This window comes from Pelobates fuscus, chromosome 4 (genome assembly GCF_036172605.1).
Source record: "Pelobates fuscus isolate aPelFus1 chromosome 4, aPelFus1.pri, whole genome shotgun sequence".
Classification (NCBI taxonomy): domain Eukaryota; kingdom Metazoa; phylum Chordata; class Amphibia; order Anura; family Pelobatidae; genus Pelobates; species Pelobates fuscus.
In genome coordinates, this window is record NC_086320.1 from 84,088,149 (window position 1) to 84,105,312 (window position 17,164).

At 42.5% G+C, this 17,164-nt stretch overlaps 1 protein-coding gene across 1 annotated transcript in view; it reads right to left on the reverse strand.

Annotated features, from left to right (window-relative positions):
• Nucleotides 1-12,112, reverse strand: part of DNAJC5B (DnaJ heat shock protein family (Hsp40) member C5 beta) — a 44,059-nt gene extending 31,947 nt beyond the window's left edge. Inside the window, exon 1 of the mRNA XM_063450405.1 lies at nt 12,009-12,112. Within this exon, the coding sequence (XP_063306475.1) occupies nt 12,009-12,112 (104 nt within the window). The remainder of the gene's footprint in view (nt 1-12,008) is intronic.
• Nucleotides 12,113-17,164: the final 5,052 nt, after the last annotated feature.

Consider the following 17,164-nt stretch of genomic DNA (forward strand, 5'->3'; position numbering starts at 1 on the left):
CCCCTGCAAATGCAAGCATTTCATACAAACACACCCTGGTATTAAAAGTCCAAAATGATATGCAAACACCCCTTCATTCACACACTAACCCTACATACAAATGTACACCTACATTTAAAAGCCAACATTACATACAAATACACCTCTGCATTCAAGCACAAACACTACACTGCATTTCAATGGTAACAGTATTTACAAATAAACCCCTACATGCACACATACTCTAATCAAAAACATGCTTACATTCAAACACAGAAACATTGCTCACAAATAAAACCCTGCAAGGATGAGCATATAGTAGATCTCTAGTTGGCATAGCATCATGGGAGTTGTACGACTGATGGGGATCTACCTAATGGCCTGCCTTTTGCTAGAGAGGGGTCTAAAAGCCCAAAACAATTTCTTGCAGGGCCCTCTTTACATAAAGTCCCTACCTACCACCCTCACCCTAATGATAGTTAAGAGGGGGCCAAAAAAAAAATTATTCTAAAACCAGAAAAAAATGATACTTACCATCAAAAGTCCTCTTTCTTCTAATTCTTCTATTCTTCAGCACCAAAAATGGCTAAATAAATATCTATAATTCCCGACGCCAATAAGTAAAAAAATAAAATAAAATAAGGCCTGATCGCAAAAGAAAAAGAAACACAAGCCGCAAAAAAAATAATCAATCTTCATACATGGAGGGCTCGCCACGGAATGAGCACATATAGCGGGGAAAACTCTTATATTTCCATGCCGCAACAGCTATCGCAAAGTCTTGAGAGAAGTAAGACTTGACTGTCACAGCGCTCTGATTGGGCACCAGTGCTGAAGTGCGATAGTGGTTTTGGTTCTTGGAGTGTTCCTTTAATTAGCATGCAAGCATACAATAATGGTGATTGCAAATTCCCTAAATTACCCGTATTTTCTCAAAAATGTAAATACAAATATAAAGCCAAGGTTAGAACCAAGTTTGCTGCTCCACATTTACTGTGATATCTCCATGGCTATTTAATTTCTGTTAGCGACAAAATGCCATCTGTTTAAGCCTCATTTGATATGATGATTTACACTGTGGTCCTAACAAATTTACAGGAATAATCAGTCACACTTTAACAAATTATTTCTGCATTGTCAAGATAGAAAATAATAGAAAATGATGAAAGTCCTGTTCATGCACCCAGTGGATTTGTTGTATGGAGAAGTTTAATCTAGCATTTTTTTCATTTACTTTCTTATTAGACATTAGTGTATTCAGCGACTATAGAATATGAATTAGCTAATTAGGCAGATTTAAAAGCTTAGATTTGCACGCAGAGGATCTCTCCTTAATTAACAAAGACATACATGTTCATGTAGATAGAGATAGGTATAGATTGACAGAGAGACGGGTCGATTTTTATACTACTGTCCATTGTGTTAGGTTTTGTGAAGCTTTCTCATAAGACGCATTTAGTAAGTAGATAGCAGTCCGTTTAAATAGATAAATTCTTTACGAAAAATCACTTAAGATATCATACGCAAAACTGGTTATTTCATAAAACCCATTATCCCTAGTGGACATAGCACACTCTCTGCAAAGGATATCAAAAGGATAAAATGTAACTGGCCTGGAGTATGACGTGGTCTGGGTGCAGTGCCCCTACCGTTTGAACCCTGACAGCCACAAGACTCTGTTCTTAATAGATCTGATTGGCGCAGCGCAGGATTTTGTCATATATACGCACTAGCCTCTCAGTGCTTCCCTATGTGGAAGTATTGGATTGGCTGAGATCATCTTGACAATCTCAGCCAGTTAGGTAGAGTGATAGCGCAGAGACTAAACCGACAAGGGCTAAAAGGTAAGTAAAATTATTATTTTTTACTTCACATAGGGGTACAGATATCTAGATAGTTAGGGTTTTGTATTCCTAGCACTTTAGGGGTCCTTTAACATCTATACGATATACGTGATATAATTATCCATATTGTTCCCATCTTGAAATTCCATTGTAGAAGTTTTTCCTCATATATTAGCAATCATTTATGAAGAGATTATAATCTGATTTGATCTACTAAACAGAAAAAAAAAACACTTAAAGTACCATAACCACTACCGCACCATAACCCCTATTGTAAGTAGTCAAACTATTTTAGAACAGTTTGAATTCTTACCTGGGGTAGCCAGGTTGTTTCCTCTCCACTATGTCAGCCAGATAAAACAATAGCTCTCTGTCTGAGCTTAGTCCACTGTCCACAATCCTGACATACACTGCAGGGTGTAGCTTAGAAGAGTTAATAGAAGCTCTGCAGCTTTCCCGGCTAAAGTAGTGGAGGTAGGGAGCAACCCGGCATGGAAAGAAGTAAAATGTTCTAAAATGGTTTGACTACTTACAATCAGCGGAGTTGCCCAGTGCACTCCTGACACCATAACCACTATAGCGCAGATAGAGTTTGAGGCTGTGTGGCCCACCTGCTGCAGAGAACAGAAGAATTTAAAACATAACTGTCTCATTATTATCAGTTTTCTGATGGTGAGATGCTAGGCTCCAATCCTGTAATTTGATCCTGCCCCTCTCTGTAAACGTTGCCCCTAATCTGTTGCACACTTAATACACTAATACTAATACTAATAAATAATATATTAAGGTTCTTTCTTACAGTGCCACCTAGTGGCAAAGATAACACCTTAAACAGCTTTGAAGGAGGCATTGCTAGCTTTAATAGAAAGCAGTAGTGTTTCCATCAAAGACTAACACAAGCTAAGTGGAGTTAAAGGGACACTCTAGGCACCCAGACCACTTCTGCTCATTGGAGTAGTCTGGGTGCCAACTCCCACTACTCTTAACGCTGGAAGTGTAATTATTGCAGTTTTTTATAAACTGCAATAATTACCTTGCAGGGTTAACTCCACCTCTAGTGGCTGTCTATTAGACAGCCACTAGAGGGAACTTCCTGGTTTCTAGCACAGGAAACCGGTGCTAGAGCGCCGCTGGACGTCCTCACGCTGTGTGAGGACCTCCAGCGTCGCTCAAAACCCCATAGGAAAGCATTGAAATGATTTTTCAATGCTTTCCTCTGGGGGGACGTAATGCGCATGCGCGGCAATGGCATTAGGTCCCCTCGGCCGGTGTGCGAGATCAGTCTCGCCCACCGGCCGACGCAATGGATAGGAGGAGCGTCGCGAAGGCGGAGACAGCGGCGAGGGACATCGCCGCTGCCTCAGGTAGGTGACTGAAGGGGTTTTTACCCCTTCAGTAACCGGGTATTGGGGGGGTGGGAGGGAGAGGGACCCTCCAGTGCCAGGAAAACGGATTGTTTTCCTGGCACTGGAGATTCCCTTTAAGACGGAGGTTAACTCCACCAGGGCACTGCAGTGTTTTATAGTAACATGTTTAATAGTTTTTCCCAGAGAAGGATTAAGGAAGGTCTCCAGTCCCCTCCCCCATTATTTGCATAGGGGCGGTTAATGGGGCCAAGTAAATGCATGGTTCTGGGGTCCGTGTCTAACTTCTGGGGCCAGGAAAACAATCCGTTTTCCTGGCACTGGAGGGTCCCTCTCCCTCCCACCCCCCAATACCCGGTTACTGAAGGGGTAAAAACCCCTTCAGTGACTTACCTGAGGCAGCGGCGATGTCCCTCGCCGCTGTCTCCGCCTCCGCGACGCTCCTCTTATCCATTGCGTCGGCCGGTGGGCGAGACTGATCTCGCACACCGGCCGAGGGGACCTAATGCCATTGCCGCGCATGCGCATTACGTCTCCCCATAGGAAAGCATTGAAAAATCATTTCAATGCTTTCCTATGGGGTTTTGAGCGACGCTGGAGGTCCTCACACAGCGTGAGGACGTCCAGCGACGCTCTAGTACAGGTTTCCTGTGCTAGAAACCAGGAAGTTCCCTCTAGTTGCTGTCTAATAGACAGCCACTAGAGGTGGAGTTAACCCTGCAAGGTAATTATTGCAGTTTATAAAAAACTGCAATAATTACACTTGCTGGGTTAAGAGTAGTGGGAGTTGGCACCCAGACCACTCCAATGAGCAGAAGTGGTCTGGGTGCCTAGAGTGTCCCTTTAATACGGCTGTGGCTCTTCCATTATATTGTACAAGTCTGCCTCTGGTATATAGTACTATAATATGAAATTCCCATATTACTGACAATTCAGAATTTATGTATAAGAAGATCAATCAACTAAAATCCAACTTCATTATCTCCAATTAGCTCACAAAAGTTGTTGATGGTAATGCAGACAATGCAACATCCTGCTTTTGAAGCTTTGTACGTTTATTTATGACTCAAATTACAGAATACAATTATGGGTAATTCATTTTCTGACAGTCATGGAGACTACCCTTAATGACCATGATAATTCCTTAACAACTCAATTATACCTGCGTGCGCAGTCATAATGCTATTATTGGAGTAATGCCGCACATCATTTATATATTATTCCAGAATAATACACTGGTGGTCTGGACAAGTTTAAATGGAATGCTGTTTGATAGTCTGATGATATTTTGCACCAATTAACATTTTAGAGATGTCAGCTTGTTTCATCTTTTTGAAGCATTTATCAAGTGGCATATATCTGTATTTGTATATTATATATTTATATGAATGCCTATCGCTCAGCCCTTTTTAACATACATCTTTGAATCTTTTACAGTTACATGCCTATTTTACATTTTTGATGCAGTATTCTCATTGATTTGGCACCTAGATTTAGATATAAATGTTCTACCTGGGGTTCCTCTTTTCATGGTGTAACTATGTATCTGGCTTTTCAATCATATAACCATGGGTAATGTCCAAAATTGAGATTTATTTCATATGTGTTCCAACTTCCAGACATGTCTGTTTTTTAAATTCTTTACCTGTGCTTTCTTGAATCCCTACTTGACCCACTCTCTGTTCTTCCCCTCCCTTCTTTTTCCAGCAAGCTGTGTATATATTTGTGATCAACACATTCTACTTCCAGTAAAATTGAAGCATTCAGATGCACAAGCAATACTGCATTCAAATAATCACCCACCATGTGTTCCTCTATGTTATAGGTTGGGGTAGGCAACCTTTGGGACTCCAGATGCTGTAGACTACATCTCCCACATAGCTGTTACAGCCATGATGCTGGCTAAGCATCATGGGAGGTGTAGTCCAAAACATCTGCAGTGATTGCCTATCCCTGTAGTGCTCAGAGGCAGAACTAATTTAGAGAGGGCCCTAGTGCAAGAATTTTTTTTGGCCCCTCTATCGCAAGGGTGGCCAAAGGGTAGATCCCCATCTGCCGCACATCTCACACAATGCTTTGACAACTGTGAATCAGTGTTTATGTGTTTGAATGTAAGCATGTTGTTATATGGAGTGTGTGTGTGTGAATGTAGGGGTGTGTGTGTTTGTATGTATTGTTGGTGTTTTAATGCAAGCATGCATTTATGTGTAGTTTTGTTTTTTTAATGCACGGGTGGTTTTATATATAATTTTGGTGTTTAAAGGGACACTATAGTCACCTGAACAACTTCAGCTTAATGAGGTTGTTTAGGTGAGTGCTACAGCTACCCGGAGCCTTTTTCTTGTAAGCACTGTATTTTCTGAGAAAATGCAGTGTTTACATTGGAAGCTTGGAACACCTCTTGTTGCAGTCAATCAGACGGCCACCAGAGGGACTTCCGAGTTCAGAGGCCCTAAAAAGGCCTCTCGTCCGATGCATTCTGGGTGAATGCATCAGACGGGCTATCAGCACACAAAGCACTGTGAACGCGCTTTGTGTGCTGACAGCCTGTCAGCACTGCTGTGGGCGTGGCTTCAGCTGACAGCTGAAGCCCGAACCCACAGGGATGCTGTCTGGCCACAATAGTGGTTGAAGGGGGGGGGGGGGACCTACTCTCCTCCCCCCCCCGGCCCCCACCCTGAGCGGTGGGTGGGGGCCCTAAAAATAAGGGTGGCACATACTGCCCCCCCGGCCCCCACCCCTGTGCGGCGGGTGGGGGCCCTAAAATTATCAATAAGGGGGGACCTATTGTCCCCCCCCGGCCCCCACCCCTGTGCGGTGGGTGGGGGCCTTAAAATAAAAAATAAGGGGGGGACATACTGCCCCCCCCCCGGCCCCCACCCCTGTGCGGCGGGTGGGGGCCCTAAAATTTTCAATAAGGGGGGACCTATTGCCCCCCCCCCCGGCCCCCACCCCTGTGCGGCGGGTGGGGGCCTTAAAATAAAAAATAAGGGGGGGACCTACTGTCCCCCCCCGGCCCCCACCCCTGTGCGGCGGGTGGGGGCCCTAAAATTCACAATAGGGGGGGGACCTACTGCCCCCCCCCCGGCCCCCACCCCTGAGCGGTGGGTGGGGGCCCTAAAATTATCAATAGGGGGGGACCTATTGTCCCCCCCCGGCCCCCACCCCTGAGCGGTGGGTGGGGGCCCTAAATACAAAGGGGGTGGGGACCCTAGTTAACCCTCTCCCCCCCCCCCCAAAAAAAAACTTATCTCCCTACCTACCCCCCTCGCCCTAAAAATAATGAGGGGGGACCCTTTAACTAAAAACCTGTAAAGAAAAAAAAAATAAGATAAAAACAACTTACCATTCGATGTTTTCTTTCTTCTAAAATCTTCTTTCTTCAGCCCCAAAAAAGGCCAAATAAAAATCCATAATAACCGACGCAATAAAAAAAAAAACCCGAGCGCAAAAAAAATAATCCATCTTCACCCATGGAGGGCTCCGCGCAGACTGAGCTCCGCAGGGCGGGGGAAGGCTTATAAAGCCTTGCCCCGCCCTGCAATTAGGCTAAGAACACTCTGATTGGTGGGTTTAAGCCAATCAGAGTGCTCTTTGTCATTTTACAAGCGTGGGAAAGTTCTTTAGAATTTTCCCACGCTTGTAAAATGACACAGAGCACTGTGATTGGATGGATTTCAAGCCATCCAATCACAGTGCTCTTTGTCATTTTACAAGCGTGGGAAAGTTCTTTGGAATTTTCCCACGCTTGTAAAATGACACAGAGCACTGTGATTGGATGGATTTCAAGCCATCCAATCACAGTGCTCTTTGTCATTTTACAAGCGTGGGAAAGTTCTTTGGAATTTTCCCACGCTTGTAAAATGACACAGAGCACTGTGATTGGATGGATTTCAAGCCATCCAATCACAGTGCTCTTTGTCATTTTACAAGCGTGGGAAAGTTCTTTGGAATTTTCCCACGGTTGTAAAATGACACAGAGCACTGTGATTGGATGGATTTCAAGCCATCCAATCACAGTGCTCTTTGTCATTTTACAAGCGTGGGAAAGTTCTTTGGAATTTTCCCACGCTTGTAAAATTACACAGAGCAATGTGATTGGATGGCTTGAAATCCATCCAATCACAGTGCTCTGTGTCATTTTACAAGCGTGGGAAAATTCCAAAGAACTTTCCCACGCTTGTAAAATGACAAAGAGCACTGTGATTGGATGGCTTGAAATCCATCCAATCACAGTGCTCTTTGTCATTTTACAAGCGTGGGAAAGTTCTTTGGAATTTTCCCACGCTTGTAAAATGACACAGAGCACTGTGATTGGATGGATTTCAAGCCATCCAATCACATTGCTCTGTGTCATTTTACAAGCGTGGGAAAATTCCAAAGAACTTTCCCACGCTTGTAAAATGACAAAGAGCACTCTGATTGGCTTAAACCCACCAATCAGAGTGTTCTTAGCCTAATTGCAGGGCGGGGCAAGGCTTTATAAGCCTTCCCCCGCCCTGCGGAGCTCAGTCTGCGCGGAGCCCTCCATGGGTGAAGATGGATTATTTTTTTTGCGCTCTGGTTTTTTTTTTTTTTTTTTTATTGCATCGGTTATTATGGTTTTTTATTTGGCCTTTTTTGGGGCTGAAGAAAGAAGATTTTAGAAGAAAGAAAACATCGAATGGTAAGTTGTTTTTATCTTATTTTTTTTTTCTTTACAGGTTTTTAGTTAAAGGGTCCCCCCTCATTATTTTAAGGGTGAGGGGGGTAGGTAGGGAGATAAGTTTTTTTTTTTTGGGGGGGGGGGGGGAGAGGGTTAACTAGGGTCCCCACCCCCTTTGTATTTAGGGCCCCCACCCACCGCTCAGGGGTGGGGGCCGGGGGGGGACAATAGGTCCCCCCCTATTGATAATTTTAGGGCCCCCACCCACCGCTCAGGGGTGGGGGCCGGGGGGGGGCAGTAGGCCTCCCCCTTATTGTGAATTTTAGGGCCCCCACCTGCCGCACAGGGGTGGGGGCCGAGGGGGACAGTAGGTCCCCTCCCTATTGTGAATTTTAGGGCCCCCACCCACCGCTCAGGGGTGGGGGCCGGGGGGGACAATAGGTCCCCCCCTATTGATAATTTTAGGGCCCCCACCCACTGCTCAGAGGTGGGGGCCAGGGGGGGGCAGTAGGTCCCCCCCCTTATTGTGAATTTTAGGGCCCCCACCCGCCGCACAGGGGTGGGGGCCGTGGGGGGACAGTAGGTCCCCTCCCTATTGTGAATTTTAGGGCCCCCACCCACCGCTCAGGGGTGGGGGCCGGGGGGGGACAATAGGTCCCCCCCTATTGATAATTTTAGGGCCCCCACCCACCGCTCAGGGGTGGGGGCCGGGGGGGGGCAGTAGGTCCCCCCCCTTATTGTGAATTTTAGGGCCCCCACCCGCCGCACAGGGGTGGGGGCCGGGGGGGGACAGTAGGTCCCCCCCCTATTGTGAATTTTAGGGCCCCCACCCACCGCTCAGGGGTGGGGGCCGGGGGGGGGACAGTAGGTCCCCCCCTTATTTTTTATTTTAGGGCCCCCACCCGCCGCACAGGGGTGGGGGCCGGGGGGGGGGGACAGTAGGTCCCCCCCCTATTGTGAATTTTAGGGCCCCCACCCACCGCTCAGGGGTGGGGGCCGGGGGGGGACAGTAGGTCCCCCCTTATTGATATAGTTTTAGAAAGCGAGCTGAGCTGTCAGTCAGACAGCTCAGCTCGCGAACGCGCATTCCGCGCACATGCGCGGTAAAGCGCTCAGGTTCTTCATAGGGCGGCTGTCAATGCCGCTCTATGAAGAACGCGATTGGTGCAGCGCGAAGCCGCGCATGCGCACCACATCGCCCTCTCCATTGGGCCCCGCGATTTCGTCATTTTGACGAAAAAGGGGGCGCGGCCTGGCTGGGAGCTCGGCGCTGGAACGGAGGTAAGTTTTTAATATAAAAACACCTCGAATTTTTTTTTAATTAAATGTAAGTTCATATAAAAGCAAGAAGGAAGGCTGGGGAACCTGTCTTTCTTGCTTTTATATGTAGACTATAGAGTCCCTTTAATATAGAGATGTGTTTGTATGTAGTGTTGGGGTTTGAATGCAGGAGTGTGTTTGTATGTAGTGTTGATGTTTGAATGCAGGAGTGTAGTTGTGCGTAGTGGTGAAATGTAAATGCTTAAATATATGCACATATACACATACACTGCCACACATACACTGTGATGCAGGTACACATACTGACAGACACACTGACAGACATACAGATACACACACTGACAGACATTCATTATCTTTTTCTGAGAAACAGCATTGTTTATATTTTGCAGTTTCTATGCATTCTTACAGCCATTAGATCTAAAATAGATTTTATGATGATGCCAGACAATGGATCTGCATTCAATGCTTCTCTGCTATAAGCAACAAATCCGATGAATTGAATTGGCAGACGGACGCTATTCTCTAACATGCATCACATGTCTGCACTGCTTCTCCCTAAGAAGTATCTGATTAGACACAGATTATCAGACGTGATGATCTCACAGGAGTAGGATGGGGCTGCAGTTAGGAGTCTGTCCCAGTCAGGGCCAGAGCAAGGATTTTTGCCGCCCTAGGCAAAATAAAAATGTGCCGCCCCCCCATGTGACATCACAATGCTCCACCCATATGATCCGCCATATGAACTAATGCCAGTGCTGCACACAGTGTGTGTTTACATTAAAAAGCCTGCAGGGATCCGCTATAGACACCAGAACCACTTCCTTAAGCTGCAGTGGTTCTGGAGACTATAGTGTCCCTTTAATGTGAGCTAAATTAGAGATAAGTGTCACGAATAATATACTAGATTGCCTACTTACAACCAGATGAGGATAATGATGGGCTCTGGCTGCAGTTTGGCTCCACTGGTCTGGTGTAGAACAGGATCTCTGGAGGCTGTTTGGTAACTGTGGTCACAAAATTCAATGTTCTGGGAGAACGGGAAGCAGCTCCATTTTTTGGGGCCCCTTACACAGCTCATGGTCCGGGCCCCAGGGCCTGACCGTGAGTATGCCCATAAGGCCCACCCATAATTCCACCTACATGTTCCACCCATGAGTTCGCTCACAGTGAGTGGAGTGTGTAGGACATGTGTTATGTGTTATGTGTTATTGTAGAAGATCTAATGTGTGTGCTTATGGAATGAAGCACACACATTTCCTATGGGAAAGCATTGGATTGGCTGAGATAGTCAAATTTAATGATCTCAGCCAAGTAGGCGGAACAGGGTCGACGCCAGCAGCGGCCAACCTGCGTGGCACTGGAATAAAGGTGAGTAAACTCACCTTTTACATTGCTGACAGGGGCCTGAGACCTAAACAGTGTTTTTAAAGGTATAGTGACAAGAATACATGTTTGTACTCCTGTCACTATAGTGATTCTTTAAGTCTTAAAAGACCTTCTTTCTCTCTTATTGGAACACTCTGCAGGACAACACAACTACATGAGAGGATTGGTAACATTTAAAGCAATGGGATATACAAATAGAATGTGCTATAATATTGTAAAGCGCTGCGGAATTAGTTTGCGCTATTTAAATACCAATAATAATAATAATCTATGTTAGATTAGAAGGGGTTAAATTTCCAGTGTAATTACTGTTAACTATTTGTTGTGCTATAAGTAGTTTGTTCAGCCTCATTGAATAAATACTTTTAATTGTAGAAAGCAAGGAGTGTACGGTCTGGTTTTATACGAAATATTTAAAGTTATTAATTTCAAGTTATATTATAAGATTGGTGCTAGATTGAGTAGGATCGTTATAACAACCTCCCAGTGCAAAAATCCAGTTTTCTGCCCCTTCATGTAACCCATAACTCCCTTCACTCTCTTTTCTCAACTTAAAAACTAATGATGCAACTAAACAAGCCCTCAATCCATGTGCTCTCTCTATTTCTAACCCAGACAATAGCAGCTCACTCTTCTTTAGTCTTATATATGCCAAGATCCATTATGAAGGCTAGATACAGATGTATCTTCATAACATTCTACTCTCTTCACACCAATAACCTTTGTCTTGTTTCAGTACTAAATTTAAAATCCTAATACTCAACTGGAAAGTCTTCCATAACTGTACCACAATGTATCTCCCCATACATCAAATATGTGATAAGCCAGCCCTTAATGTGTAGCTTTTCTCCTTATTACAATCCACCCCGCCACATAACGTTTCTCCTAAATTTGAGTAACCCTCTTTACACTTTGTGCTTCTATTTCATATCTTATGCATCATGTAAATCCTGTATAAATCCTGCGTAAATCCTTGTTCTAATCTGTCTAATTTATTTTGTATCAATTAAAAAAAATCAAAGGCTCCATATAGTTTAGAGACCACAGATAATGATTTGTCAAGTCTCGAGAAAGACACGTTTTGTGCCAATACATTGTCATGTCATTATAAATGGTGATAGAATCAGCTCTGTGAAGTATACTGAATCTCTAGTTTGAGACTAATTACAATGGTTATAAGAAACTGGTAATTAGAGGATCACTGGTCTATGCCTCTCTGTGTTCTCAAGCAATGTATGCATATAGCTTTTTTGTCACTATTTCTTGAATGATTATATGTACTTATTGTTAGCATTGCATAATATGTTTGTTCTAAATGAAAAAAAAGAATATTTTGACATTTTTAATGCGTGATTGTAGAAGTAAGTGATTCTTCCCTAACAATAGCCCATTTTATGTACATATTAGCTTGGCAATCCATTCTTCAACTAGAAAATTGTATAAAATGTCTCATTCTTCAACTTTATGAAAAAACATACACAATATTTATGTAAATGCCACACACACCTGTAAGTTTTTTTAATGTCATCGGGAGTTGCACCTTTTTGCAAGCCGAGAATTTCATATAATGTTTCACCCGAGGTAGACAACGAACGCTTCTGTTCTGACATCTTAAACCTGGAGAACACAAAAGAACATAAAAACACATTTGAAATATATATATATATATATATATATATAAAATAAGCACTTACAGTAAGGTTAAATGATGCATTTATTTGAATGTGAGGGCTTGGTTCTAGAGGTAAAGATAAGTCTTGCAATTGAGCAGCAACGATTTATAATTTAGCTTTTTATTTTTTCAAGTGTTCATGCATTTCTAACCCTTTCATGGTGGACTCCCACTGGTCAATGACCATCATTTTTCCACATTTTAAATAATTATGTGCACTCAGTCTGTCTAAAGCTCAGTTGTCTGATTATCACACTTGATAATGGCATCAATGTAAGGGGTGTGATTACGTAACATCTCCTTAAGCTTTACAATGTATAATTTATCAGTATGATTCATTATGTAATGAGATTTTACGGTGTGCAGTGTATCTGTCATAATATCTAAAGTCAACTTTAGTTATTTTCTCTGTGTAAATAATTCCCCTTCTCTGTCCAAAATGTGTTTTATTTAAGCAATAGTTATCTAAACTGATTTTTGTAGCCCTTGTAGGCCACTTAGTTTAAATTATTGATAATACAACAAGCTGTTGTTCATTTTGTTTACTTAAAGGGACACTATAATTACCAAAATAATTAATAATTTAAAAACATAGCCCGCATCCGCCCCTTTCTTACGCAAGATGCTACCAAGGAGCTTGTCCATGCTCTAATAATTTCCTGCATGGATTATTGTAACTCTCTCCTAATTGGTCTTCCCAAAAGCCGGATTGCAATGTAATTGTAATTAATGCTGCCGCCACAATGATTTTCCTCTCTAGTCGGTCCTCTCACACCTCACACCTCTGTCAGTTCTTACATTGGCTTCCTGTATCCTATAGGGGTCAATTCAAAGTGCTAAGCCATACCTATAAAGCACTGAACAATTCTAGCCCCTCCTATATCTCTTCAAAGATCCATACGTATGCTCCTTCTCAGTCTCTCCGCTCTGCCCGTGACCTTCTCCTGCCCGTTGCTCGCACCCGTATGGCCAACTTGTGCTTGCAGGACTTCTCGCGGGTAGCTCCCTTCCTATGGCATAGCCTGCCTACCACTCTCAGACTCTCCCCTAGTCTTCAATCATTTAAGAAGTGCCTTAAAATCCATCTCTTTAGGAAAGCTTATTGTCTCCCAGACAAACCTCTACTTCACATACCTGTCTCTTGCTCTCTCCTAAAGGGCAGCACTCTACTCTCACCTCCAACTCTGCTTCACTCCCACCTTTTTTGATTGCTATTTCTTGTCCTAATGTGTTTTATATCCCACCTCCTATAGACTGTAAGCTCGTTTGGGCAGGGTCCTCTTCAACCTATCGTTCCTGTAAGTTTTATTATAATTGTCCTATTTATAGTTAAATCCCCCCTCTAATAATATTGTAAAGCGCTATGGAATCTGTTGGCGCTATATAAATGGCGATGATAATAATAATAATAAAGAGGTAAAATACCTTCTTTATAGTAATACAGGGTTGTATTGACCCCAAAGGATTTTTATTCATTGAATTTTTTTTTTTAACTTTTTTAATGTGGAGGGTGGCTAGCAACCACTGGCCAGCTGCTATAACCACCACAGAGCGCCACTGAGGGTTTTTAACTATTTTCTCACTGGCTGCTAATGCAAATAGTTTGGAATTATTATTATTTTTTTTTAATCTGGACCTGGAGTTGAAGCCTCTGGGCCCAGATTTAATTAGCTCAGTTCGGATTTCAGCTGTCTGCCCTTATATATACACAATTCAGACTTTGTTTAATTCCATAAACAATGTCTGGATTTTGCAGTGCGAAAGGCCCCAAATCCAGCCAGATGGTTTTGCCCCAGCTGGGCCATTCAGACTTCAGTGAATAATCCACATAACGTTAGATAATATTCAGTGAACTGGGAAGTAGTCCAGTTACTCCAACCAAAAAAAACTGTTTTAAGAAAAGTGTTTCAGCAACACTCCCATTACTGGTTCCCTGCTTCAAATTCATCATTAAACAATATAGCTAAAACTTACCTCCTTTCCAGCGCAGAGGCCCCATTTTCCCTGCAGTCCAATCCTCCTCTCTGGAGGGGGATGGACATCATGGATAGCAGGCTGAGGGGAGGACATCAGCGACATTAAGGGTCTGTGCCGCCATTGGCTGCCTGGCATCACCATTCTATGCATACTGGTGTCAGAAGCCAAATATGCACATAATTTACATTAGCCAGCCTGGAATTTTTGTTCTGGGGTGGCTAATGACACCCCAATGATGTATCAAAGCAAAATTACTGCAGGCGCCATGACCACTACAATTCACTGAAGGGGTCATGGTGCTTGGAGTAACTTATTAGGGAGACTATAGTTGAGCTGGAAATGGTTTCCAAATCAGCTTTTGTTGCACAAATGTTGGTTTTCAATACACTACAGTTTAGAAAATAAGTATTGACAATAGTTTATGTAATTCTAATGACCTGAATATGTCTTTATTTAATGTGTTTCAGCCAATGTTCCATAACGGCTTCTTACTCTTTACAGGACACCTTGAGGAAATGTGCTGTACACCAGCCAGACAAGTCTTGGAAGACCACATAGACAACATTAGAAAGTATACACATAATGATAGGTGATACAGTTCATTATTCATTTCCTTTCCATTTTATTAGCCTCCTTCCTTGTTAAACTGTTTTATTTCAATTCGTTTTGGACTATATATGTTTTAAAGGACAATAAACACATGAGCCAAGTCACCAAACTTTCATATGCGTTTTGCTGCAGAAGTTAGCAGTAACCCTTTCATAGGATGGTCATGCTATAATCACCTGTTTTTCTATAGCTATATAAACGATTTATCTGTAAATTTATAGGCGGATTATAAGCATTATTAACTGTTTGTACAGGTAGGTTATAACATATAATTCACACAGCAAACGTGCATGCACACAAATCCGAGCCTGTATTCTACTGATACCTTCTTCTGAGATTCTTCTATTATTATATGAGTATATTCAATCCACTCAGAATTCACCTTTGATCTGAAACTGCAGGAGTTAGAAATTGTTGACTTAAAATTAGATTTAACTGACAATTGTCGATAATAATCACACAATCTCGAGAGACATAGTCCGAGATTGCTAGATTGGCAACAAACAAAAGGGATCAATCTTGGAAGATCTGACCTGCCAGTCTGTCCCTGTTATAGTGCAATGTTGATGATACAAGGTGACGTGTGTCATTAATAGTTGTTTTCTGAATTTACATTTTTGGTACATGAGTGTTTGTTTGTTTATTTTGGGGACATTTGGGTATATTCACATAGCTCCCAACAGTTCCAAGTTGTCAGGACAGTCCCTATAAAGCACAGTCAGAGCACATGATTAGACATGCTCACACTGTGCAAACTGTATTGATGGTATTCAGCACTTGGGAAGAACCCTTTTAGCAGGGCTCTGTGCATGAGCAGTCCTGGGAGCTTATTGTATCAAGAAGTCGATGATGCATGTGGGCGTATTCCACGCGTATTAGATCAATGTCTGTCGGTCTGGAAATCACTTCAGTACTTGTGTATTCACACACACGCATGTATGCACTAAATGATACACAAAGTGTAATTCAAAAAGCCGAATGAACTAACTAACGAAAGGCTCATGGAAGAATTTTGTTTGACGCCCATTCGTTTGTTCGTTCATTAGTTTGTCTAGCTATTCGTTATTCGGTATTCATATGAATGGACGAAAATTTTCGTACGAAAATCCATTCGTACGAATACGAATGCCCAAGTCTATTAGGTATGCTCTGGACAATTGGCCTACTGGATATTTGAACAACTTGTCCAATGCTGCCGTCCATCCCATGTGTTCCCTATCGAGGGTTAATAAGTATATAGGGGTGTATATAAAAATAAAAACTCTCGTTCTCAATAGAGATATCTTTGCCGGAGGCTCAAAGAAGCAAGGTGAACGGTCAGTGTAAGACCCATCTAGGTGGGTCTGCCTTGACGTTGGCAGGTGGGCATTCCCTCCAGTGGCCATTGGAGTAACTAAATGACCTCCATTTGTTTAAATATACATAGGGATTGAGGAGAGAGAGCAGGTAACTTTTTTTCTTTTGGTTTTACAGAATCCAATGGTTTCCCGATTGGCTAAAATTTGGCCATTTTGATGATGTCACAAAGGGGGTAGAGCCAGCGCCGGCTAACCCAGGCAGCGCTGGAAATAAGGTGAGTTTTAAACTTTTATAGGGGGCCTAAGCGGGACACCTAAATGGTGGGTTTAGTACTATAGGGTCAGGAATACATGATTGTGTTCCAGACCATATGGTGATCCTTTAAGTTATTTAAGTTACTGTAATAAAGGGATTTGCCCTCTTTGCACAGTATATGGCGAGATATTGATAAAGTGAACTCTTCTTTTTATGAATTTTAAACTTGGGAAAATAATATATTGTTTTCAGTACAAGTGGAAAAAAACTATAACAACATGTGTTAATCTGAATTAAACAGACACCCCAAAAAATTCAGAGTGGATGGTGGTGCAATCATGGCAAGGGTATAGTCAAAAAGAGCCCCTAAAATATTTGAGTATTTTTGCTTTGTACATATTTGTGTTGGTTAAGTAAAAATCAGATTTTCTTGACAGCATTCTAGAGCTGGACACATTTTCTAATGGAAACTTAGCTTTGTACACATGTTAAGCTATTTGTACAGTTAAACAAAAAAAAAAAACCTTCATCAAACAAGACTCTGATTTTCAATCTACAGATGTTTACATATGTCTATAAAACCATCTCCGAAGAGCAGGTCTACAGCAGAAATGGAAACGGTAAGGTGTGCAGGTGATCTGTTACATCTTGTAATAGAGCTGTTATTCATTCATTACATCACTACCTATTTCTGCTCTTTAATTATAGGACTGTAAAAGGCAATTCTTGAAAACCATATATAACCTTCAGCTCCCATCAATAAAGATCTGTGAGTAGATTTCACATTCCATTTTATTTCACCAATACTTTAAATCGCTAGTCACATATTAAATTCATACATATCTAATGT